Source organism: Phycodurus eques, chromosome 4 (genome assembly GCF_024500275.1).
Source record: "Phycodurus eques isolate BA_2022a chromosome 4, UOR_Pequ_1.1, whole genome shotgun sequence".
Taxonomy (NCBI): Eukaryota; Metazoa; Chordata; class Actinopteri; order Syngnathiformes; family Syngnathidae; genus Phycodurus; species Phycodurus eques.
Window position 1 is genome coordinate 18,809,009 of NC_084528.1, and position 26,238 is coordinate 18,835,246.

The 26,238-nt window shown below is 42.6% G+C and overlaps 2 protein-coding genes across 3 annotated transcripts in view; both read right to left on the reverse strand.

Moving 5' to 3' along the window:
• clstn3 (calsyntenin 3) overlaps positions 1-18,518 on the reverse strand; it is a 36,531-nt gene extending 18,013 nt beyond the window's left edge. For both annotated transcript variants that reach the window (XM_061674385.1, XM_061674384.1), the window contains exons 1-9: positions 18,213-18,518; positions 17,269-17,335; positions 10,883-11,005; positions 8,725-8,935; positions 8,443-8,651; positions 6,069-6,218; positions 4,636-4,821; positions 3,017-3,304; positions 2,264-2,376 (exon numbers count right to left, since the gene is read on the reverse strand). In XM_061674385.1, the coding sequence (XP_061530369.1) occupies positions 2,264-2,376; positions 3,017-3,304; positions 4,636-4,821; positions 6,069-6,218; positions 8,443-8,651; positions 8,725-8,935; positions 10,883-11,005; positions 17,269-17,335; positions 18,213-18,515 (1,650 nt within the window). In that variant the 5' untranslated portion in view covers positions 18,516-18,518. The remainder of the gene's footprint in view (positions 1-2,263; positions 2,377-3,016; positions 3,305-4,635; positions 4,822-6,068; positions 6,219-8,442; positions 8,652-8,724; positions 8,936-10,882; positions 11,006-17,268; positions 17,336-18,212) is intronic.
• Positions 18,519-18,845: 327 nt separating this feature from the next.
• lpcat3 (lysophosphatidylcholine acyltransferase 3) overlaps positions 18,846-26,238 on the reverse strand; it is a 38,149-nt gene continuing 30,756 nt past the window's right edge. Inside the window, exon 14 of the mRNA XM_061674386.1 lies at positions 18,846-25,021. The gene's annotated coding sequence lies outside the window, so the exon portion shown is untranslated. The remainder of the gene's footprint in view (positions 25,022-26,238) is intronic.

The window sequence follows — 26,238 nt, forward strand, 5'->3', positions numbered from 1 at the left end:
GCATGGAGTCAATATTGCATTGGTAGCAAACAAACTGACCTACTGTTTACAAATGTTATTACTTTTTTTATTTTTGTAATTCTTTTTTTAAAATGTTAATATTATTATGTATTATTCATCACTGAATAACATTGTTAATGTATTTGTATACTTATATGTTGTAATATATATTTTACAACTATGTTATTGGTTGCCCCCGACTTCAGAACAGCCTCCATCCATCCATTTTCTTCCGCTTATTCGAGGTCGGGTCGCGGGGGCAGTAGCTTTAGCAGTGACGCCCAGACTTCCCTCTCCCCAGCCACTTCATCCAGCTCTTCCGGGGGGATCCCGAGGCGTTCCCAGGCCAGCCAAGAGACGTAGTCTCTCCAGCGTGTCCTGGGTCGTCCCCGGGGTCTCCTCCCAGTGGGACGTGCCCGCAACACCTCACCAGGGAGGCGTCCGGAAGAACAGCCTATATTATTATTTAAAAAATATCCATCCATCCATCCATCCATTTTCTACTGCTTATCCGGGGTTGGGTCGCGGGGACAGTAGCTTTAGCAGGGACACGAAGACTTCCCTCTCCCTAGCCACTTCATCCAGCTCTTCCGGGGGGATCCCGAGGCACTCCCAGGCTAGCCGAAAGACATAGTCCCTCCAGCGTGTCCTTGGTCGTCCCCGGGGTCTCCTCCCGGTGGGACGTGCCCGGAACACCTCACCAGGGAGGCGTCAGGGAGGCATCCAAATCAGATGCCCCTGCCACCTCATCTGGCTCCTCTCGATGTGGAGGAGCAGCGACTCTACTCTGAGATCCTCCCGGATGACCGAGCTTCTCCCCCTCTCTACGGGAGAGCCCGGACACTCTGTGGAGGAAACTCATTTCGGCCGCTTGTATCCGGGATCTTGCTCTTTCGGTCACGACCCACAGCTCGTGACCATAGGTGAGGGTAGGAACGTAGATCGACCAGTAAATCGAGAGCTTCGCCTTTCGGCTTAGCTCCTTCTTTACCGCAACGGACCGATACAAAGTCTGCATCACTGCAGACGCTGCACCGAGCCACCTGTCGATCTCTCGTTCCATTCTTCCCTCACTCGTGAACAATATATTGTACTTTTACAATGAATATATATTTTTTTAAATTTCATATACTGTATATGTGTATACTGTATACTGTGTTTATACTGTATACTGTACTTTATTTTTATATTCTGTATATTTATTTCATATTTTTAGGTAAACATTTTTAGATTTTAGGTCAAAAATTTCATTAGAGTTGTGAGTGACTTGATGAAACCATTATTATTATTATTATTATTATTATTATTATTTTATACACATACATTTTTTCACGTTAAAAACATTTTGGGTGAAATATTTTTTAGAGTGGACTACAGTATGGTTTGATATTATTTGAATTATCATCAAATCATTAATGTTTTTCAAATATATAGTACTTTTTACACTTTTTAAAACATTCCTTTATATTACATCCATCCATCCATTGTCAACACCGCTTATCCTGGGTAGGGTTGCGGGGTGCTGGAGCCTATCCCAGCTGACTTCGGGCGAAAGGCGGACTACACCCTGAACTGGGCGCCAGTCAGTCGCAGCCTTTATATTACAGTATATAGTAATTTTATCTCTGTCATATATATTTCTAAATTATATTTTTGAAAAAAATATGTTTATTTGCTTGTGACCAGCCTGACTTTTAAAATATAATACATTATTTCAAATGTAATTATACAAAATTTCCATTTTAATCATCCCAAAAAAAAATGCAGTATATTTTTGGTCAAATACTTTTCGTAGGTTTGCCCCTGTCTTGAATTACCATGCAAAATATTTCTTTATAGTTCTTAAATATTTTGGTAAAAAAATATTTCTAAGATGATTCATTTTCTTTGCTTTCATGAATAGTTAAAATATGGATTAAAAAAAAAAATACACCCCAGTAAAATGGTGGACAAATACTGTAGGTCCATGTTGGTATATTGAGCGGAGAAGAGGGGTGTAAGGTAACAAGGTATCAGACAAAGACAGAGGGATTTGAACAAATCTTAACTTAAACTCAGTATCAGTTTTACTGTAATCCTCCACAATCTGTCTGGGGCAAACGGTTTCAGTCAAAATAGAATCCCCGACTACCACCAGTAAACCCTGCACTCTCACACTCGAGCCTGACAGACATGTTGGTCTTTTTCATATGTTTGCTGCATGTGCGGGCGAGACTATTACCCTAACAGTTTGATGTGAAAGCAAAGAACATCCCCCCAGTACCTGCTCCAATTTCCACAGGAACTTGACGGGCCGTGCAGCAGAGACATCGGGCCAGTAAAAGAGCGAGAGACGGCAGCCATGCACGGACAGCGAGTAGTGGGAGAACGAGTCATCTGTGAAGAAGAAACGACAACGCTCAGGACTTTAACTTGACTTAGCTATTAATTTTTAAAATTTCATTTCAATCTCCCTTTCTTGGGGCAAATATTCAAATAGTATTCACACAGTGGCCGTGGTGCACATTGCCTCTTTTTACTGGACTTATTGTGGCTGCTGTAGCGGAGGTCGTGAGGTTAAGGGCCTCCCTCAAGAGCACCTCGCCCACTGAGGCCATATACATTCAGCTCTGAACACCTCCTGTGATAACTCGCAGGAGGGTAGCATTCTAAAATAATATTCAAGAAAGGCTGATTTGCCGACAACGACGTCAAATATCCATTTGGACAGGCTTCAAACGGAAGAGTGGACCTTTTGGGTTTTCAGCTTTAGCAAAATCTCGGGAACACATTGTTTTGAGAGCATAAAAATCAAGCGAACGTTATCTACTGTTTCTCTTCAACAAGCTGGTGCAATGTTGGGGTAATGGGAGACAATGACACCCTAAGTGAGTTACTTATGTCCAGTCTACTCCTTAATTTCGTTTTGGTCATTGTCATTGCAGAAAAACCTGCTTCACTAACATAGGATGATGGAAAAACACAGGATTATTTATTTACCATTCTAGTTCATATAAAGTTATTTAGTGTAACTTGCCATTCTTGACAGTGCTGCACACGATGGTCTCCTCCTCCTTGCGACTGGCTTTAGCCTGAGCGGCCGCTGGCTGGACATTGGTACCCCACCTGCGCATCCACAGCTGCAGGGTGAAATGGTCGCCGGAGAGACCCGAGACCACCGCGTCCGGTACTACTGCCACGTGGTTGGACCCGTTGAAGGAGAAGACCAGAGAGGAATCCGAGGAGGGAAGAGTGGGAAGGGCCGATGTCCAGTTGGCTGCAGGCGACGGAGGCGGGATGAGGTCCACCTCGCCCCGAACGGCGCCTGGAACAGTTGGAACCAACATATCAATAAAAAGAACAGAGGTGGGGGACTCGAGTTACATGGCTTGACTCGAGTCAGTGTTAAGTCACCAATTTTAGGACTCGAGACAAAAACATATGAAAGACTCAACTTCGATTGGTATTCATGAGGCTCGACTTTACTTGGACTTGAACTACATGACTTTACAAGTCCTGCCTGTTTAAATTCGAAAATAGGCATTTTCATGATAGTGTGCCATTTCTTTTGTTTTTGAAAGAAAAATATTTTTTGTAAAGTTCACACAAAACTGACAACCCACCGGAATCTGCAAAGGCCAACCCAAGAAGCAGCTACCAAGGAAGGAGATCTGAAGATTAGTACATTTGGATTCAATTATTATGTTTTTGATCAAATCAAAAAAATAGTAAGGTTTGTAACTCAAAGATAAGTGACACAACAACTACGGAATCTAACGCACTCAGTCACTATAAAACCCACAAAATGAATTAAGCTACGTTAACGTCACAATTTTGCTTACAGATAGCTGGTCAAATATGAATTGAGCTTCATGGCGGTTATGCATTTAATTGAGAAGATAAAGTAATTGACAATTAAGACCTTTGGAAGCATTAAGAAAAAATACCCCCACCATGTCATATTTGCCAATGTCACTGCCAGCGAACTAACCCCAGTACAGCTGCGGTGACGCTACATGCTAATACTGACTGAAAAGTGGCAAATATGCAAATATACTGTATGTTATGACAAAGTGTATGATGTATAGTATGATGATAAGGGAAACATCAGCTAAGTCATCTAACTTCACTCTGTCGCTATAAAACCTACAAAGACAGGACATTGATGCTACATGCTAATACTAAGTGAAACCTATGACATTTAAATTCATCTTGTCACTCTAAAACTCCCAAAGCTAGGGAGAGCTTTGTTAACTATGTAGTATAGTTAACTGATAGCTAGTCAAAGATTAAATAAGCTTCATGTGGGTTATGGTTTCATTGAGAAGACAATGAAGTAACAGAAAAAAAGAGACAAGGTTTTGAACAATTTAAAAACTATATATAGTTGGGAATGTGTTAGTCCAGCTAACTCATGCAAGTACAGATAGTGGTGACGCTTCATGCTAATACTGAGTGAACAATGGCTAATGTGCAAATATACTCGACTTGCTTGAAATTTAGAGGGGACTCGACATGATTTGATTTTTGCCACAGTCACTTGCTTGAAACTAGAAGGTTAAGACTTGAAACTTATGACTTGGACGTATGTGACTTACTCCCATCTCAGGTAAAACCTCAAGAGAAAGAGTAGGTCATGTTTTTAGATTCACTTACCGCAGAGTCGGCGCACAGATCTGTCAGAGTAGCTGTCACGGTCGCAGCCTTTCCCGATGTGGCCGGTCTGAAGCTCTACGGTGGCCTGGATGTTCCATACGGTCTCCTCGCAAGTCTCCAAATGCAAGGTGGGGAAGAGCGGAATGCTACCTGAGCCAGGTGTGTACTCCACCCGCTTGGTCCAACCTGAAACACATTAAAACCAACTAATCCCAGCTGACTCATGGCGAGAGGCGGGCTACGCCCTGGACTGATCACTTCAGTTAAGCTGCCAATGTGGTGGGGGTTCATTTGTGTTTGCCAATGGGTGCAGACGCACTGCACTAATTGACAGGAATAATTCAGTAGCTTGGAGAAGAAAGTGCTGCCTCCATGAGTGAAAATACAATGCATGTTTTTACTGTCTTCAAAGGCGTTTTTTTCTTCATCCTCTGGGCTGCAGTTAGTAGTAGCCTCTTGAATCGTCGCCACCCCCTAGTTCCTTCCTAAATTTTGCCAAACTGTGAGATCACAAATAGGCTAATTTACATAGTACTGTCCGCAAACACCTCATGACTTGGTCACTAGCCGTTGGCTGTCATTAGCTAACAGAGTCACCACTGTTAGTTTATGATAACCGGCACATACTTGAATGTTGGGCTAAATTGTGGACAGGGGACAGGATGGTATTAGTAGTTCCTTGTAATTTGGGGGCTTGGTGAGGAAGTGTTGGCGGCCCAAGACAAAATATAATGCAGAGGGGGCGGGATGAGCAGTGGTTCATTTTCATGAGACAAGATTGTGAAGAGATTTTGGTTTCTTTTAGATTCTATAGGTTTTCAGTTCGGCCACACAAATCAGGCTACACATATATTTTTACCAAGTTGTTGTCGTGGAACCGCTTAGTGAAATCGCTAAGGTTAAAATTACTCTTTCCAGGAAATAGGTCGATGTCTACTTGGATGTTTTTTGTGTTTTGCTAGTCAAACTCGGTTGTAACAAGTTTTGCTCTGAGAGGACGGACAAATGCTGAAGTTACTTTGCGCCAGCTAGTTGTCCCTGAATTTGAAATGTGATTGGTTAAAGAAAGAGTCCCATTGTTAATATAGTTTAAGTTACATTGGGCAGTACTACTGAGACAGGCAGAGAATAGATTCGAGAATAAATAAATACAATTTCATGGAAAAAAATAATAGAATTTAGGTTGTAAATGCAGGTCAATGCTACTGAGCGCTTTTATGCCAGCAAAGGAGTTGACCACCCACCACCGTAAAACAATAATTGGAATAATGATTAAAACAATTGCAATTATAAACCCTTGATATTAGTAAGCCTCTGCACCACTTCGTTCTACTCAAGCTGACTCACATTGCCAGCCAACCCACATAGCTCCCAACCCACGTTGATGCTATCTACGACTAGGAATGACGCAACGGGGCGAGGGAGTGAGTTACCGATCCAACCAGGCTTGCAGGACGGCTTGACTGTGACCGCCACCTGAGCGTCGGCCTGAGCGCGGTTCTTGCCGCAGTCGAAGGCGGTCACCCAGAAGGTGTGAACGCGCTGACGCTTGGAGTCCAGCGGCTCTGTGTTCTTAATGTTACCTAGAAGACAAAGAAAGAGAGAAAGAAAGATGATAAATAGACAAAGAATATAGCGCGGAAGAGGAGTTAGTCACTGGGATGCGAGTCCTGCGTCAAACCACCCTCCTTGGTACACGGCACTTGTACAATCTTTAGAAAGAAGCTTTTTGTCACGCGCAAAGGTGAGAAAAGTGATGGTAACGTAAGATGTTGTAACATGAAGGAACATCGCATAAAGAAAGAACGACGGGGTCAGAACGTGAGGTCTTGGACCACAGCGCAAATTGTGCAGAGTCACAGTGAGGCAGCTGTTCTTCCTTCTCCCTGTTTTGTGTTACAAAAACACCCCGGGCTGTCAGTCAGCCAGCCAGCAGTTGCAGCAACGAGAAATAAGACCTGAGGGAATAAATGGAGAGATCACCTGAACAGCTGCTGCAGTGTTTATGCAGAAATTCACAACGATAGTCCGCCCACGCTGAGTCTATTTTCACATTTGTGGCTTAATATCTGGCAGGGGAAGGAAGACGATGCAATTGTTTGACTTTATGCCTGTGCACCATTGTCTATTTGTGCATGAAGATATATAGAATTTAGAGGTTTATTCCAAATTGAATCTACAGCAGTACGTTGACTTACGAGTTTGATTTGTTCCGTGTCCAAGCTCATAAGTCACTTTACTCATGTCAAATCAATTTTCCCCGTTGAAATTAATTGAAAGGCCATTAATCCTTTCTACCCATAACTACGCCCGCCCCCGAAAAACACACAAAACAATTGTTACGTTTTTAATAAAGAAAATAGCACTGTAATGTATAAAAACATTATAAAAGAGAATCTAAAGCAATAGGCTGATGTCTACTTGTGTCTCTCCTTGCTCACATGCGAGTGCATTACAGTGCTTTCATTGCGCCATTATACTGTATATGCACTTTCCTCGAGTGGTGCTGTAGCTGAGGTTTGCTCCTACTTAAAATTTTGATTCGCAACACAAAGGGACAACTTGAAGCTGGGAAAACCCGTAAGTTGCGGCACTCATAAGTCAAGGTACCACTGTATGACCTATTTTTTATCGTGATAATGCGCTATTCGGGACAGAAGGACCACTGCACTATTTCGAGCAATAGATGTTTTTCTTCCATTACATATTTCATATTTAATATAGAGAAATTATTCATTTGTGTGTTAGTAACACCCCGAGGAGCCCCTATTTTGTCATTTAAACAATATAGTGGGTGTGGCTAACAAAATGTTTTTTCATTGGCCTGTGGAGCAGTTATAATGATGCCCCATTAATTCTCCCAAGCAACCAGTCTCCAGGCAGACACTTATGGCATTGGTGCTGTCAGGCCTTTTTTGGCTTTGCTACAACCTATTGAGTGTGGCTAGCCTATGTCATTTTCTTTTAATTGGCCGACAGGGCAGTTACCATTAAGCACGATGAATTCCGCCTTGCAGCAAGTGGCAAGACAGACACTTGTTGTGCAGTGCCGTCAGGCCATATTTTTACATGAAAAAAAGCTATTGGGCATGGCTAGCACGTGCAAATGTTTTCGTTGGTCAGTGGGGCAGTTACAGTTGAGCCTTATGAATTTTGTCTAGCAACAAGCAAATGTTGCCATCAGTCTCATTTTTGTTGTTCAAACAGCCTAGTGGGCGTAGCTAGCATATTCCATTTATTTTCATTGGCTGATGTGGCAGTTACAATTGAGCCCCGAGAGTACTGCCGAGCAACGAGTGGACTGCTGGGAAAATTTGTAATGTGACCCAAAAAAATTAACATGACTGCATTAGGGGCCGAGGGAGGACTGACCAACTTGATCCAGCAATGTGTAACTTTTTTTCCCCCTTTAAAATGTACTTTATATTCAATACAGAGCAGTGTTTAGTTGTGAAATTATATTGTTTTATCGTTCTAATTTCCTTAGAGGCCTTCAACTTCTTGTTTCTGCGCTTAACCTGAGTTTGCCATTAAAACAGCCTGGAAGCCATGGTTAATAGCATATTTTTTGCCCCACAAAATTGGTTTGTGGGGCAGTTGTAATTGAGCCCCATTTATTCCGCCTAGCAACAAGGACTGAGCAAACACTTTCTTCTGCGAGGCCCTATTTTGTCATTCAAACAGCCTAGTGGGCGTGGCTAGCATATGCCATTTAAGTTTAAGTTTAAGTTAAGTTAAGTTAAGTTAAGTGAGGATTATGGAACCAAACAGTTTGAAAACCGCTGCTCTAGGGCTCTTTTGTCTCACCATCGTTGTCAATAGCAAAGGGCACGTTGGGAGTGATGATGTCATAGAAGCAAATCTGGCTGTATTGCGGGGAGCAGTCGGCATCCAGAGCCTCCACGCGGACGATGCGGTCAAACAGACGCCCCTCTGGGACCGACGCCTCGTAGCGACGCTCTACGAACACGGGGGAGAACTCGTTGACGTCGTTGACACGCACATGTACAGTGGCCCTGAGGAGACAAGGAGGGTGGTAAGAAGGATGAGGAGCGGATGTGCACGCGTTCTCGGGAGGATCGCACCCACTTGTGGGATTTCTTGCTGTTGACGCCATCGGGCCCCTCGCCGCAGTCGTAGGCCTGGATGGTGAAGCTGTGCTCGCGCTGGCTCTCGCAGTCCAGCGGCTCCTTGGAGCGCACCAGACCCTCCCCGGTAGAGCGGTCCAGGACCACCGCTTCAAACTGGACCGAGCCTGACCCCGAGGGCCCGTTGTGCACCCGGAAACCACAAATTTCACCTGGATGTGGGAGGAATAACAATAAATGGAGGCATGAAGGAGAACATGTCGTCTGCATATATGTTCATAGCTCAGATTTATATCTTGTAGCTAGCACGGTAAAAGGGATGCCACAAACCGCACTATAAGGCGGTAGACCAATGGGATTTCAAACAGACAATCTGCAAATAATCATAACCAATGTTGAAGAAGAAAACAAAGAAATATAAGAAAGACAATTACATTACTGTATACATTTTCTATACAGCTTATCCTGTGCAGGGTCACGGGGACTCATATAATTACTGTAATAATTGAAGAACTGACGCTGAAGCGAAATGCTGTGGAATTAATTGAATTGTTGAAATGCAGAATGTGAAACTTGAAGTTGGAATGGCTTGAATCGCTCAAGAGGTAAATATGTACAATATCTCTTCACTCTCTTCAAATGTGATCGTTCCCAAAACGCCCTGAAATGGTTTAAACAGGTCAGAAAATATGGAAGGAGGAGATAAATATGGTAAATATCTCTTAATTTGCAAATTTTATTGTAAAAACTGTGGGAATCATTGAAATGCCAAGATATCCCGAATGAGCTGGACAGTTTGAAGTTGAAATGAATGAAATGATGAGAAACGTTTTTGTTGAATGTTTCATTCACTTCAGTGTTTTTATTTTTGGCATGTAAAATGTGGAATTGTGGGAAAAGTGGGAATTTTTGGCATGTGAAATGTCCTGAATTTAGTGAATATTTTGACGTTTTAATGGTTTGAATCAGTAGAGAAATGTAGACGGTATAGACTGTACAATAATTGTAATAATAATAATAATTTCAAACTTTGGTGCAGAATAACGTGTGAATGCTCTTTAGCATACACACAACAATAATAAAAATACATAATTCGTACATAATTACATTAAGGCTTGATTTTGTGCCACCAACCCTTAATAAATAAAAAGTTACAAATTAAAACAAAAGAAAAAAACTATATTAAGAGAAATAAAATAAAAAAGTTTACTCTATACAGTATGTATAAATATAGTTAGTAGTTTTTACTACTTTTTAGGTTTTATTCAAATAAGACATGTTCTGCGGTCTTTATGCGATGTGCAGTATGTATACGTATCAAAATCAGAATCATCTTTATTGGCCATGCATGTTAAAACACACAACGAATTTGTCTCCGGTAATAGAGTGACAACAAACAGCCACTATAAAACTATAAAAATGTACACATTTAGGATGTCAAAACACAAGTGCGGTGTAAAATACAGTATACGAAATATAGGATGGTTCACTTTTTTTCACTTCATTTTTCACTTTGGATTTTTTTCTCCCTTAATAATAAAAACCTTCATTTAAAAACTGCATTTTGTGTTTACTTGTGTTGTCTTTGACTAGTATTTAAATTATTTTAATGATGGGAAACAGGTACCATTGTTACACCACTGTGTGTACATATATATGTATATGTGTGAATGTATATTGTATACTACATTTAAAAAGGGGAAACTGTGACAATTGTCGCACAATTTTAATGTCATTTTTGGCATAAAAGAGTGAGAATGCCTTGTCCTACAGAATAGAATAAAAATGAAGGAGGTTGCCACTCAATACAAACTGTACTGTAGTATCTGATCCAAGGGTTTTGCAGCTTTTAACAACAAAACATTCCCTCTTTGTGAGTGACACAAACCTATTTCTCCATTATCATTTGAGCCCACATGGTTGTTTCAGGTCCCAGGGCGCACGCATGATAGAGCGGCTGACTGCTCCTGCCATGATGGCTTCAATTACACTATGCTGCTCTAAAAATAGACGCCTCGACCAGCAAATTCATCTATTCATTTAAAACGGGGTGGGTGAAAATACAGCCATGCGACGACTGCGGTCTTAAGAGATCTAACACAAAATAACGTGCAATAAAGGATCTGTGAGGTCATTGTGCGTGTACTGTTGGGCGTTACCGGCGTAGTGGAGCGGAGCGTCTTTGTCCAGGGCGAAGAGCGGCGGGTTGAGGAGGACCGTATTGTCATTCTCCATCACGATGCCCTGGTACTCTGTTTCGATCCATGGTTTGTGCTTATTGGCTGAGGAGACCAAGCAATCAAAATAGAAATGTATAAAAGTATAATACCTTAAAATATACTACCTTAACTGAAGAGTTGAATGATAAATCATGTCAAATAAATGTTGCCCATTGAAATGAATTGAAATGCCCCAATATGTTCCAGCTCCAAAACCACCACCATAAAAGAGAATGTAAATGTAAAGAAATGTAAAGAAAGTATTTTATAAAGTGAAATTACTACTGCATGTGCTGTTGCATTTGTGTGTTTGATGTGTACCTTTAAGTGGCGTGGGCTAGTGAGTGACATCAGCAGCTGGAGTCAGTCGGGTTGGCTGTTTTTTTCCGAGTGAGCTTCTGGATGCGAGTTGTGGCCTACAGCAGCACCTTGTGAGTGTTCTCATTTTGTATTTGTGTGTCTGACTGTTTGTCCCACTCAATAAATGGCTGAAAGTGCATCGCCAAATGCGGCACTCCTTGCCCACATGCAATGGCGTTACAAAAATCCACAAAGTGAAGGCTCGGAACTCAAAAAATTAATATTAAAGATTTATTGAAATTGTTGCCAAAACATTTGACTGGTAATTAATTGATCTCAAGCTATAACCATCATTGCAAAGTCGTAAAGTCGACTGACTAGTCAACTAGTCGGTTCAACCCCTAGTGACCACATCAGATTCTTCTGGAATGCTTATCAGCGGCTCAATCATGTTCAATAATGCATAACTTGCAATAAGACTCCACACTTCAATTAATCTGATCAGTAGGTCCTGCTGTTTTGGTTAACAACAGAGGCCGAATGGGCTCAAGTTAACCACCATCAACACTGTGTATAGTGGGGATGGGACAGTGCTAACCTTGACTTGGGACGTTTTGAGTCGGTGGGGGGAATACTTCGAAGACCTCCTCAATTCCACTGACACGCCTTCCCATGAGGAAGCAGAGTCTGAGGTCTCTGAGGGAGGCTCTCCTATCTCTGGAGTTGAGGTCACTGAGGTGGTTAAAAAGCTCCTCGGTGGCAAGGTCCCGGGGGTGGATGAGATTCGCCCGAAGTTCCTGAAGGTTCTGGATGTTGTGGGGCTGTCCTGGTTGACATGCCTCTGCAACATCGCGTGGACATCGGGGACAGTGCCTCTGGATTGGCAGACTGGGGTGGTGGTCCCCCTTTTTAAAAAGGGGACTGGAAGGTATGTTCCAACTACAGGGGGATCACACTCCTCAGCCTTCCTGGTAAGGTCTATTCAGGGGTGCTCAGATTCAGATTCAGGAGGAGCAGTGTGGTTTTCGTCCTGGCCGTGGAACAGTGGACCAGCTCTACACTCACATCCACACATACACAGGGTCCGCGAGGGTGCATGGGAGTTCCCCCAACCAGTCTACTGAACCCCCTGATAAGGGCTGTTCGGTCCCTGTACAACCGGAGTCAGAGTTTGGTCCGCATATCCGGCAGTAAGTCGGACTCCGCCAAGGCTGCCCTTTGTCACCGATTCTGTTCATAACTTTTATGGGCAAAACTTCTAGGCGCAGCCAAGGCGTAGAGGGGGTTCGGTTCAGTATGGCCTCAGTATTGCATCTCTGCTTTTTGCAAATGATGTGGTTCTGTTGGCTTCATTAAGCCGTGATGTCCAACTCTCACTGGAGCGGTTCGCAGCCGAGTGTGAAGCGGCTGGGATGAGAATCAGCACCTCCAAATTTGAGACCATCGTCTTCAGTCGGAAAAGGGTGTAGTGCCCTCTCCGGGTCGGGGATGAGATCCTGCCCCAAGTGGAGGAGTTCAAATATATTGTTCACGAGTGAGGGAAGAATGGAACGGGAGATTAACAGGCGGATCGGTGCAGCGTCTGCAGTGATGCGGACTTCGTATCGGTCCGTTGTGGTGAAGAAGGAGCTAAGTCGAAAAGTGAAGCTCTCGATTTGCCGGTCGATCTACGTTCCTACCCTCACCTATGGTCACGAGCTGTGGGTCGTGACTAAAAGAACAAGATCCCGGACACAAGCGGCCGAATGAGTTTCCTCCGCAGGGTGTCCGGGCTCTCCCTTAGAGATAGGGCGAGTAGCTCGATCATCAGGGAGGGGCTCAGAGTAGAGCCGCTGCTCCTCCGCATTGAGAGGAGCCAGATAAGGTGGCTCCGGCATCTGATTAGGATGCCTCCCGGACGCCTCCCTGGTGAGGTGTTCCCCCCGGAAGGAGACCCAGGACTCTCGGCTGGCCTGGGAACGCCTTGGGATCCCCTCAGAAGAGCTGGAGGCAGTGGCTGGGAAGAGGGAAGTCTGGGCTTCCCTGCTGAGGCTGCTGCCCCCGCGACCCGACCTCGGATAATCGTAGGGAAATGGATGGATGGATAGTTTTCATACATTTAAATGTCTGAAATTATTTTTGTAAATCTATTGTGGGTGGGTTTTAAACATATAGCAGGGGATAGACCCAGCACTGCTGCTAGTAGCGAAAATCTGTAAATAATTGACGCCTACCCAAAAAGGTTTGCAATGCCTATAGATACCACAAGATGGCAGCAAAGCACTTTTTCTATTAGACACTGCTATGGCCTGACTAAATGAAGCTCCCTCCTGACTTCAACATAGGTCTTTGGCATCAAGATTCCACAAGATGGCACCAAAGCAATATTCTTATATTAGACATGGCTTTGGTCTGAGTACAAAACTAGCAAATAACTGATAAAAAGTTCAGAAGAAAAAGAAAAAAAAAATCAGTGACTCGGCAAATTTGCAAATGACTTTTTATTCTCATGGAAATGATTATAATTAAAAATATTTTTTTTGTAAAATAAATACAAATATTTTTTTGTGGATGACTAATGGGGCTAGTATTTGAGGAAATACAGTACATGTCACTTTGTCACTGACTCTGCCCGCCTTGTTCTCCTTGTCCAATTTCTGCCTCATAGAACAATTAAACCCTGACAAATTGTCTACTTTTTAATCACACACTCATCTCGAGCACCGCCATCAATCAGCCCGCCTCAGCTCGCCAGCTACACAATATCCCGTTGAAAGGATACAAATACCCCAGGTTTTCTGTGGATTTAACCTTTAATTGGCAATTAATTATTCATCCTTGTGCTGGATGTTCAGCGCTAAAGGATCAAAGGCCAAGTTAATGAGCAAGAAGCAAGGATTGTTCTACGCTGCAGCAAAGGCAAGCCAAGCCGTCTGTCTCCTTTCTGTCTTTCCCTCTGTTGGCCCGCAGCTCTTTGGAAATCACACGCAGAGAAATGCTCCTTTGTGTGAGGAGGAGACTGGAAAAGTGCTTGTTTGTCATTTTAAAGTCATGAAGGGCTAAGCTTTCACAGGTTGACACTTTAGTCTGTCGACCAATCTAGCTACCTTACATACCCTACCTACCTACCTCTTTACCAAAATAAGACCTACTTCTCTACCTAATAAACTACCTTACCTACCTACCTATTTTTAGTAGAAAAGGGAACCAAAAAAATGAGCATTATATTCCAGTTGCATCCGGCCCAGCATCTCCCAATTTTAAAGTCAGGGATTGACAATCAATATTTTGACTCTCTAATGTCGCTAAATGAGATAACCAGAATATTAGGAACAAACGCAAACCACAAGTCCGATAATAAACATACTGTTAAATGTTCCATAAAAAACAAGCATTATTATCTCAGTAAAGTAGGTTCTCCTGCTGGCTGTCATTATATTGCATATGGTAGTAATAATAGTAGTTTATGTATGGATGCATTGCTTCTTGCTACAGGCTAAATTAAGGCACAAATATCCAGACTGTCCACATCTCCTCCTCTATATCCACAGTCTCTTTTTTGGTCATTTATCTTCCACCCAGACGCCTCCTCCCTCCAATGTAGCATTAATCTGAGCATCAGGCGCGTGGATTACATTCCGGATTACAGATTGAGAGGCATTCCATCGCTCGGTCTCCCTTGGCACCGATCGCCTCTCTGTCACTCTATCTCGCCACAACACGCCTGGCACATGCACGCACGCGCGCGCGCACACAAACACACACACACACACACACCCCCACCCACACACACACACACGCTTCTTCATCCTTTCCCCCCAACCTGATCTCCTATTCTCCTCCTCCCTCCTTGTCTGCATCTCTTTTGGCCATGTCTGGTTCTCCTCCTGTCACTGGTCCTTCTCTGCCTTCACTCCTTCCCTCCGCTCCCTTCATCATTATATTCCTCGTCTTTTCCCCAATGTACACTCCGCCCCCTCCTCGGATGATCTTTGGAGAACCAACTTAGAAGAGGAAAATTATAAATCTGATGTCAGAGGAAGAAATAGAGTCACGCACGACAGACATTTGCCAAATTGTGCCTGCCTGTTTATTCGCCACGATTGCAGTGGCTGTTAGTCAGTGGTGGGCAACCCCTGTGTCATATACAGCCCCTCGAGAGCATTTAATTGGCCCGCCACTCAATTCTACAAAACAAATAGAACCTAAGAGGACCTGTACACTGGTTCAATCTAATCAGTGGTTAATCATGTACATTTTAATTATACATTATATATTTTTAAAAATTAACGTATTCAAACTCTAAACAATATTGTTTCGAATAATAACAATAATAATAGTCTTGCGGCACGTTGGATGACTGGTTAGCACAGACCTGGGTTCAAATCTGGCCTCGTCTGTGTGGAGTTTGCATGTTCTGCATGGGTTTTCTCCGGGTACTCCGGTTTCCTCTCACATCCCAAAAACATGCATGGTAGGTGAATTGAAAACTCAAAATTGTCCATAGTTGTGAATGCGAGTGGGAATGGCTGTTTGTTACTCTGTGCCCTGCGATTGGCTGGCGACCGGTGCAGGGTGTACCCCGCCTCTCGCCCAGAGTCAGCTGGGATAGGCTCCAGCACGCCCACGACCCAAGTGAGGATAAGCGGTTTGGAAAATGGATGGATTGATAATAATCTTTTTACACATAACTATTATTTTGCCAATATTCATTCAATCATTAAAAACCTATAAACAACAAAGATATTTCCAATTTTGTGACACTCAGACAAAACATCTCCATATTAACACTTGTCTGTATGATGCATCCACTACCTGAAAAATATTCCATCCATCCATTTTCTAGAGCACTTGTCCTCATTAGTGTCGAGCTGGTGAGGTGGAGCCCATGCCAGCTGATGAAGGGCAAGAGTTGCGGTACACCCTGGACTGAACGCAAACCAATCACAGTAATAAATATACAGTGGGTATGGAAAGTATTCAGACCCCCTTAATTTTTTCACTCCTTGTTCTATTGCAGCCATTTGCTAAAATCATTTAAGTTCATTGTTTTCCCTCATTAATGTACACACAGCACCCCATATTGACAGAAAAAAAACACAATTGTTGAAATATCTGCAAATTTATTAAAAAACAAGAACTGAAATATCACACAGCCATAAGTATTCAGTATTCTGGAGCTCAGCCACAGTGATCTTTGAGTTCTTCTTTAGCTCTCTCACCAAGGCTCTTCTCCACCGATTGCTCAGTTTGGACGGACGGCCAGCTCTGGGAAGGGTTCTGGTCATCCCAAACGTCTTCCATTAAAGGATTATGGAGGCCACTGTGCTCTTAGGAACCTTAAGTGCAGCAGAATTTCTTTTGTAACCTTGGCCAGATGTGTGCCTTGCCGCAATTCTGTCTCTGAGCTCTTCAGGCAGTTCCTTTGACCTCATGATTCTCATTTGCTCTGACATGCACTGTGAACTGTAACGTCTTATCTGTACAGGTGTGTGGCTTTCCTAATCAAGTCCAATCAGTATTATCAAACACAGCTGGACTCCAATGAAGGTGTAGAACCATCTCAAGGATGATCAGAAGAAATGGACAGCAGCACCCGAATTAGATATATGAGTGTCACAGCAAAGGGTCTGAATACTTGTGGCTGTGTGAGATTCCATTTTTTATTTTTTAATAAATCTGCAAAAATGTCAATTCTGTTTTTTTCAATATGGGGTGCTGTGTGTACATTAATGAGGAAGAAAAATGAACTTAAATGATTTTAGCAAATGGTTGCAATATAACAAAGAGTGAACAATTTAAGGGGGTCTGAATACTTTCCGTACCCACTGTACTCTCCAGTCAATACATCTCTGACAGAGTCAATCAAAACTTATCATCTGTGTAAAGCCTTCACTTTAGCTATTGGGTCTCCTTAGGACTATGCATGTGTACCTAATGATGTGACAAGGGCATCTAAAACAAGCTAAAAACAACAACAACCAAATAACACACACACGCAACACATCAACATAAGCAGTCAATATCGATCTCGACGAGTAACTGACCTTTGTTGCCACTGGCAACCGAATTCAAGCAAAGGAAGAGGAAGGAGAGACATTTCATTGTGTCCATCTGGTGGAGTAGAGTAGAGGTGGAGAGAAGGTGGGGGGGGGCAACAGGGTTGCATTAGGATGGGGGGGGGGGGGGAACAACACTAACTCATTAGCACTACAGAAAAAGAGGTTAAATAAAAAAGATAAAACATGCAGGGAGAAGATTATTGATTGACAATGCGCAAATCCAATAAAAGATTCCTTTGGGAAGGTGTGCTTTGATCACTGTCCCTGCCATATACAGTACAGCTCTGGAAGAAGAAGAAAAAAATGGACAGGACCTTTTTGGGGTATTTTGACAATTATTCATTTTCTGCAAACAAATGCTTCAAATCACACTATTTTGAAAACTGGAATTGTGTTGGCAGTAACGTATTACCCAAACGTATACTGCATCTATAAATAGCAAAATTAGAGAAACAGATTATTTTGCAGTGGCCTCTTTCTATATTTTTAGAGCTGTATGTATGTGTTTCACTGCAATAAATGGCCAAAACTGAGTGCGAGTGTGTTAAATAGGTGTTTTCCAGCCTTTTAATTGTAGTTTGTCATCTTGTGGCTGTAGCTGGAAAATAACTCCTCAGAGGAGGATGTATGGAATGAGTGGTGGGTGTCCAATATGCTGCACCTCCCTGATAAGCAATATTATATACATTACCACACTGTGTGTGTGTGCGCGTGTATATATATATATATATATATATATATATATATAAACATACAGAAGGCCTCGGATGTGAGAATGCATGTGTTCGCACTTGCAATGCGACATTATTGCGCGATAGTGACACACATCTAAACAGCAAGATGAGGCACCAATAATGCCCGACCAGATAAAGTAAGATGAAATGTCGCAGCAGTCATGATCAAAATGATTATATGAACAGTGACATTACCGTGCCGGCTGCAGCAGTGATACTCGATACCCACGACCGCCTCTTTTTTAATTTTTTTTTTTTTAGCCTGGCAGCATCCGCCTCACGCCGCTGCCTCGTCCCGGCGTACACGTCCTGGTCCTCGGCAAAAGCAGTCCTAAAGCTCCCGGTGGTGGTGGAAGGAGCTGGATTGTTGGTGAGGGGGGGGGGAGAAGAGGACGATTCTGTGTGTAACTGGAGCGGTGTCCTTGTATTCTCGGCTGTGGAGAAGGAAGCAGAGAGTGGGAATGTTACACTGGCGCCCCCACCCCCCTCCAGTCCCATCCCCTCCCCTCCCTCGACGTGCGTTAACCCGCCCACACTGCGTCCTTCTCCGGCTGCGTCCTCTCCCAGCGGGTCGGTGACACACTGGTGCTTCGGATTTTTTTTTTTTTTAAATGATCGAGAATAAAAACACATCGTCATGATGTGTTAACGTCACAAAATGTGAATTTAATAATACTTTTCCTCGACTCTCTCTCTCACGCACACACAAACACACGCAGTAAACTGCAAAATGACGTAATTGCACGGAAGGAAACAGGACCATCTCAGTTCTGAAATGCAGCACTTTTTTTTTTTTTTTATTTCTCAACATTAGAAAATTGTATCCTAAAAAAAGAAAATCACATTCCTCCATGGGTTTGCGCCGCTCATTTTTGTAGATTTGTACATTTGGTTGGAATAAGGCATAAAATAAAAAGAAACCCCTTGAAATAGCCATTAATCATAGTCATGGTGTTGTGTAAAAAAAAAAATCGACAGGCAGTTGCTACAGGTAGTCCCTGCAGGGTGGGATGATGAGGTGCATCATGTGCTCGGCCAGCACCAGTGGAGACCGCAGAGGTGAAGCACACAATGTTCTTCGGCCGGTTGCTGCACAACGAGAAGAGTATTCCCCCAAAAAGTACGAGACTTTGTTTACAACAACAACAAAAACACACACACACAACTAAAAGGGAGTGGCAACAATAAAATAAAAGAAAGAACATCCATGGATGGGAGGCAGGAGTGATTTTTCTTATTACCAACTACAAAACATTTCCATTGAGCATCTACAAAATCAAGCCCCCCCAAACACTAATCACAAGCAAATTACCGCAAAAACATTCATGAACACAAGGCAATGTTGAGTCGGTTGTGTATGTATAGTATATCACAAAAAGTGAGGACAACCGTCACATTTTTCATATTCACATATCTTTTCATTCACTGGACAACACTGAAGAAATGACACACTGCTACAAACCCCAATTCCAGTGAAGTTGGGACATTGTGGAAAACGTAAATAAAAACAGAATACATTGATTTGCACATTCTTTTCAACCTATATTCAACTGAAAACACTACAAAGACAAGATATTTAATGTTCACACTGATGAATGTTAGTTGTTTTTTTGTTGTTGCAAATATTCTCTTATTTTGAATTTGATCCCTGTAACACATTCCCAAAAGGCTGGGACGGGGCCACAAAAGACTGGGAAAGTTGAGGAATGCTAAAAAAAAAAAAAAAAAACACCTGTTTGGAACATTCCACAGGTTATTTGGAAACGGGTACAGTAAGTATCATTATTGGGTATAGAAGGAGCATCCCCAAAAGGCTAAGTTGGTCACAAGCAAGGACGGGGCAACTGCATGAGCAAATTGTCCAACAGTTTAAGAACGTTTCTCAATGTACAATTTCAAGGAATTTAGGGATTTCGTCATCTACGGTCCATACAGTAATAATCAAAAGATTCAAAGAATCTCTGCAAGTGGCAAGGCTGAAAACCAGCATTGAATGCTCGTGACTTTCGATCCCTCAGACGGCACCGCATTAAAAACTGGCACAATTGTATAAAAGATATTTCCACGTGGTCTCAGCAACAACTCAGAAAACCATTGGCAGTTAACACAGTTTGTTGCTACATCTACAAATGCAAGTTAAAACTCTACCATGCAAAGCGAAAGCCACGTATCAACAAACTAGAAACGCCGCCGGACACTGGGTCCAAGCTCTTCTGAGATGTGTGCTGTGGTCTGCAGAGTCCATATTTCAAATTGTTTTTGGAAATCATGGCTGTTGTGTCCTCTGTGATAAAGAGCAAAAGGACCATCTGTATTTTTATCAGCATCTGTTATGGGGTTGTGTTAGTGTCCATGGCATGGATCACTTGCACATCTGTGAAGGGACCATTAATGCTGAAGGGTACATGCATATACTGCCATTCAAGCAACATCTTTTTCAGGGACGTCCCTGCTTATTTCAGCAAGACAGTGCCTAGCCACATTCTGCACCCATTACAAGAGTGACTTCGTGATAAAAGACTCCCGATTATTGGACTGACCTGCCAGCAGTCCAAACCTGTCTCCTACTGAAAATGTGTGGCGCATTATAAAGTGCAAAAAAAGACAACAGAGAACCCAGACTGTTGACCAACTGAAGTTGGACATCAAGCAAGAATGGGGAAACAAAACCCATCGACAAAGCTTCAACAATTTGTGTCCTCAGTTGCCAAACACTTATTGAATGTTGTTTAAAGGAAAGGTGACGTAACAGACGAAAACATGCCCCTATGTTTTTGGAACATGTTGCAAACATAAAACCCAAAATTAGTGAATAAGTTTTTCAGTTTTAAAATGAAATATCTTGTGTGTGTGTGTGTGTGTGTGTGTGTGTGTATATATATATATATATATATATATATATATATATATATATATGTGTGTGTGTGTGTGTGTGTGTGTGTGTGTGTGTGTGTGTGTGTCTGTGAGAATGTAGCCCTATGGGGGGTACAAGCCAGTGCAAACTGTAGGCCGGTCCCAAGCCCGGATAAATGCAGAGGGTTGCGTCAGGAAGGGCATCCGGCTTAAAACTTTGCCAAGCAAATATGAGCGTTCATCCAAAGAATTCCATATCGGATTGGTCGTGACCCGGGTTAACAACGTCCGCCACCGGCGCAGTCAACCCGCAGGGCGCCGTTGGAAATTCAGCTACTGTGGGTCGAAGTCAAAGTCGAAGAAGAAGAGGTGGAAAGCGGGTTCTTCGGCAGAAAGAAGAGGAAAGCACAGAGCCTAGAACTGAATGTGGGGACTTTGAATGTTGGGACTATGACAGGAAAATCTCAGGAGTTGGTTGACATGATGATTAGGAGAAAGGTTGATATATTGTAAGGCAGTAAGGCTAGAAGTTTAGGGGCAGGGTTTAAATTATTTTAACTTGGTGTAGATGGGAAGAGAAATGGAGTCGGGGTTATTTTAAAAGAAGAGTTGTCTAAGAATGTCTTGGAGGTGAAAAGAGTATCAGATCAAGTGATGAGGCTGAAACTTGAAATTGAGGGTGTTATGTGTAATGTGATTAGTGGCTATGCCCCAGAGGTAGGATGTGACCTAGAGGTGAAAGAGAAATTCTGGAAGGAGCTAGACGAAGTAGTTCTGAGCATCCCAGACAGAGAGAGAGTTGTAATTGGTGCAGATTGTAATGGACATGTTGGTGAAGGAAATAGGGGTGAAGAAGTGATGGGTAAGTGCGGCATCCAGGAAAGGAACTTGGAGGGACAGATGGTGGTAGACTTTGCAACAGGGATGCAAATGGCTGTAGTGCAAATTTTTTTCGAGAAGAGGCACGAACATAGGGTGACCTACAAGAAGCACGCAGGTGGATTACATCTTGTGCAGACGATATAATCTGAAGGAGGTTACCGACTGTAAGGTTTTGGTAGGGGAGAGTGTGGCTAGACAGCATAGGATGGTGGTGTGTAAAATGACTCTGGTGGTAGGGAGGAAAATTACGAAGACAAAGGCAGGGCAGAGAACCTTGTGGTGGAAGCTGAGACAGGACGAGTGTTGTGCAGCTTTTCGGGAAGAGGTGAGACAGGCTCTCGGGGGACGGGAGGAGGTTCCAGAAGACTGGACCACTGCAGCCAAGGTGATCAGAGAGGCAGGCAGGAGAGTACTTGGTGTATCTTCTGGCAGGAAAGGAAAGAAGGAGACTTGGTGGTGGAACCCCATAGTACAGGAAATTATACAAGGAAAAAGGTTAGCTAAGAAGAAGTGGGACACTGAGAGGACCGAAGAGAGGAGAAAGGAATACATTTGAGATGCGACACAGGGCAAAGGTAGAGGTGGCAAAGGCCAAACAAGAGGCATATGATGACATGTATGGGAGGATTGGCACTAAAGAAGGAGAAAAGGATCTATACAGGTTGGCCAGACAGAGGGATAGAGATGGGAAGGATGTGCAGCAGGTTAGGGTGATTAAGGATAGAGATGGAAATATGTTGACTGGTGCCAGCAGTGTGCTAGCTAGATGGAAAGAATACTTCGAGGAGTTAATGAATGAGGAAAATGAGAGAGAAGGGAGAGTAGAAAATGGCAAGTGGCAATTATGATTGAAAGGCATTAAAGAGGATGAAAAATGGAAAGGCAGTTGGTCCTGATGACATTCCTGTGGAGGTATGGAAGCATCTAGGAGAGGTGGCTGTGGAGTTTTTGACCAGCTTGTTCAATAGAATTCTAGCGCGTGAGTAGATGGCTGAGGAATGGAGGAAAACTGTGCTGGTGCCCATTTTTAAGAACAAGGGTGATGTGCAGAGCTGTGGCAACAGTATGGTTTCATACCTAGAAAGAGTACCACAGATGCATTATTTGCCTTGAGGATGTTGATGGAAAAAGTACAGAGAAGGTCTGAAGGAGCTAAATTGTGTCTTTGTAGATCTAGAGAAAGCCTATGACAGAGTACCCAGAGAGGAACTGTGGTACTGCATGCAGAAGTCTGGAGTGGCAGAGGAGTATGTTAGAATAATACAGGACATGTACGAGGGCAGCAGAACAGCGGTGAGGTGTGCTGTGCTGTAGGTGTGACAGATGAATTTAAGGTGGAGGTGGGACTGCATCAGGGATCAGCCCTGAGCCCCTCCCTGTTTGCAGTGGTGATGGATAGGCTGACAGATGAGGTTAGACTGGAATCCTCGTGGACCATGATGTTTGCAGATGACATTGTGATCTGCAGTGAAAGCAGGGAGCAGGTGGAGGAACAGCTAGAAAGATGGAGGCATGCACTGGAAAGCAGAGGAATTAAGAGTAGCCGAAGTAAAACAGAATATATGTGCATGAATGAGAGGGGTGGAGGGGGAAGAGTGAAGCTACAGGGAGAAGAGATAGCAAGGGTGGAGGATTTTAAATACTTTGGGTCAACCGTCCAGAGCAATGGTGCGTGTGGTCAGGAAGTGAAGAAACGGGTCCAAGCAGGTTGGAACAGGTGGAGGAAGGTGTCAGGTGTGTTATGTGCCGGAAGAGTCTCTACTAGGATGAAGCGCAAAGTTTATAAAACAGTGGTGAGGCCAGCCATGATGTACAGATTAAAGACAGTGGTACTGAAGAGACAACAGGAAGGAGACCTGGAGGTGGCGGAAATGAAGATGCTGAGGTTCGCTCTAGGAGTGACCAGGTTGGATAAAATTAGAAATGAGCTCATCAGCAAAGGACAGCCAAGGTTAGATGTTTTGGAGACAAAGTTAGAGAGAGCAGACTTCGATGGTTTAGACACATCCAGAGGAGAGACAGTGAGTATATTGGTAGAAGGGTGATGAGGATGGAGCTGCCAGTCAAGAGAGCTTGAGGAAGACCAAAGAGGTTGATGGATGTCGTGAGGGAAGACATGAGGGCAGTTGGTGTTCGAGAGGAGGATGCAGGAGATAGGCTTACATGGAAAAGGATGACGCACTGTGGCGACCCCTAAAGGGACAAGCCGAAAGGAAAAGAAGAAGAAACTGAATATACGTTGAGAAGGATTTGCAAAACGTTGTCTTCTGGTTTTATTTACGTTTTGCAGAACACCGCAACTTAATTGGAATTGGGGTTAGTACAATGTAGTTACACTTTGGAGATTTTCACTGAAAGGTGTAGTCACGTTTGTTGCCAGCGGTTTAGAAAATAATGGCTTTGTTGAGTGATTTTGAGGGCACAGTAAATAGATAACAGTATTTTTTAGTTATTCTGAGGGGACAGGAAATTTCGACTGTCCCTTCAAAATAACAACACACAGGCATTAATGTCTAAACCTCTGGCAACAAAAGTGAGACCACCATCAAGTGTGATGAGTATTTTTGTGTGAACAGCAAATGTTTAAGTTTTTACAAGCTGTACACCGACTACTTTACATTGTAGCAACGTGTGATTTCTTCAGTGTTGTCCCGTGAAGCGATATAATAAAATATTTACAAAAATGTGAGTGGTGTTCTCACTTTTGTGACATACCGTGTGTGTTTGTTACATTGCTTTTGTGTTGATCTCACAAACCAACACCCATCAATTCAACTGTTGTTCTTCCAAGCGTGCAGCAGTTGTGGTTGTATCGTTCCATTTCAAAAGTGTATTGACACCGAGCTTCCACCTCAAGTGAAGCTTTAGTGCTGCTGTTGTTATTTGGAGATGGAGAAATTAAGAATATAAAAAAAAAAAAAAAAAAAAAAAAGTAATAATATTAGGGGCCAACAACAGGCTCCGGACCCGTGACTGCTGAGTGCAAATGGTGTGTCTCGTCGAGGATTAAAAAACAAACAAACAAAACATACAGGAAGTCACTGCTGACGGGCACCCCAAGTTAACCAGTGTGGCACAATGGTTGTTTCCTGTAAACATTTCTTCAAAAATGTTTATAAAAGCCTCCTTACTTTTTACACAAAAATATATATAGATTTATTTTCACATGGACAAATGTAGATATTATATATATATATACTAAAGGCCTTAAAATATTTTCCTTTCCGCTCCTTTTGAAAGTTACTGGTCCCTTCAGTGGATATTTTGACCTGCAAAGGAAGCAGATAGACACTTTAAAAAAGATTTTTTGAAAAGGTAGTGAATGTGTTCATAAAAATAACAGTGTGTGAGTTAAGCTAAAATTCTTATAATAGCTGTCATTTCCATACACCCGAATGCAATGGGAACACCACATATTACATCCATCCATTTATTTTCTATAGTAGTTGGCATTATTAGAATAACGTAATGAAAGCCGTTTGAGCTTTTATTTGATATCCAGCTTAAGGTCCATGTACTAGTATGCCCTTCGTCTTCACTCGTAATACAATTCAAAGCATTAGTAGAAAAACTAGGGCATACTAGTAGAACAACAACTTTCTCTTACTCGTAACACTTTTTCCACAAATGATATGATACAGTATTTCTGCATTCTAATAGAACAATTTTGGCATACTTGTAGTATAACATTAGTCGTGAGGCAAAACTGTGCACTAGTGAACATATGCACACTACTAGTACTATTAGTAAAGTGCTAGATGTTAACTACTAGAATTGTATAATGTCGGCAGTAGTACTAGTAGCATGCAGTGCACAGTTTTGCCTCACTGGTACCATTTAGTTGTCCTACTAGTATGCCAAAGTGGTCCTACTAGTGAGGACAAAGATCATACTTGCGCATTACCATTAAGATGGCTACCAAAGATATTGAATAAATGCTCAAACAGCTCCAAGACAATTCAGCACACTAGTAGAACGATTATGTCTTACGAGTAACGTTTTTTTCACACTAGTGCACACTAGTAGGAAAAATAAGTTATTTTTTTAGGCCGAATGTGCACTCGTTGGAATCTGCATGTTACTAGTACTAATCATGAAGCACTAGATGTTAACTAGTAGAATTTTATTATGTCACTAGCAGTACTACTAGTAGCACACAGTTGTCAACTAGTGCACCATTTTACCTAATTAATAACATGTAGTTGTTCTACTAGTTTGCACAACTTAATAACAAATACTCAAACAAAATGAAGATCACTTATGGGGTCCTCCAAGGAACTTTACTGGATCCCAAGTTATTTCCCCGATACATCAATGATATCTGCAATTTTTCCAAAATCTTCAAATGTGTCTTATTTGCCGATGACACAACTGTTTACAGTTCAGGAAAAAAACCTAGAACAACTTCTGACTACTGTGGAAAAGGAATTAAACATATTGAAAAACCCGTTCAACATCAATAAATTGTCACAAAATTTAACAAAAA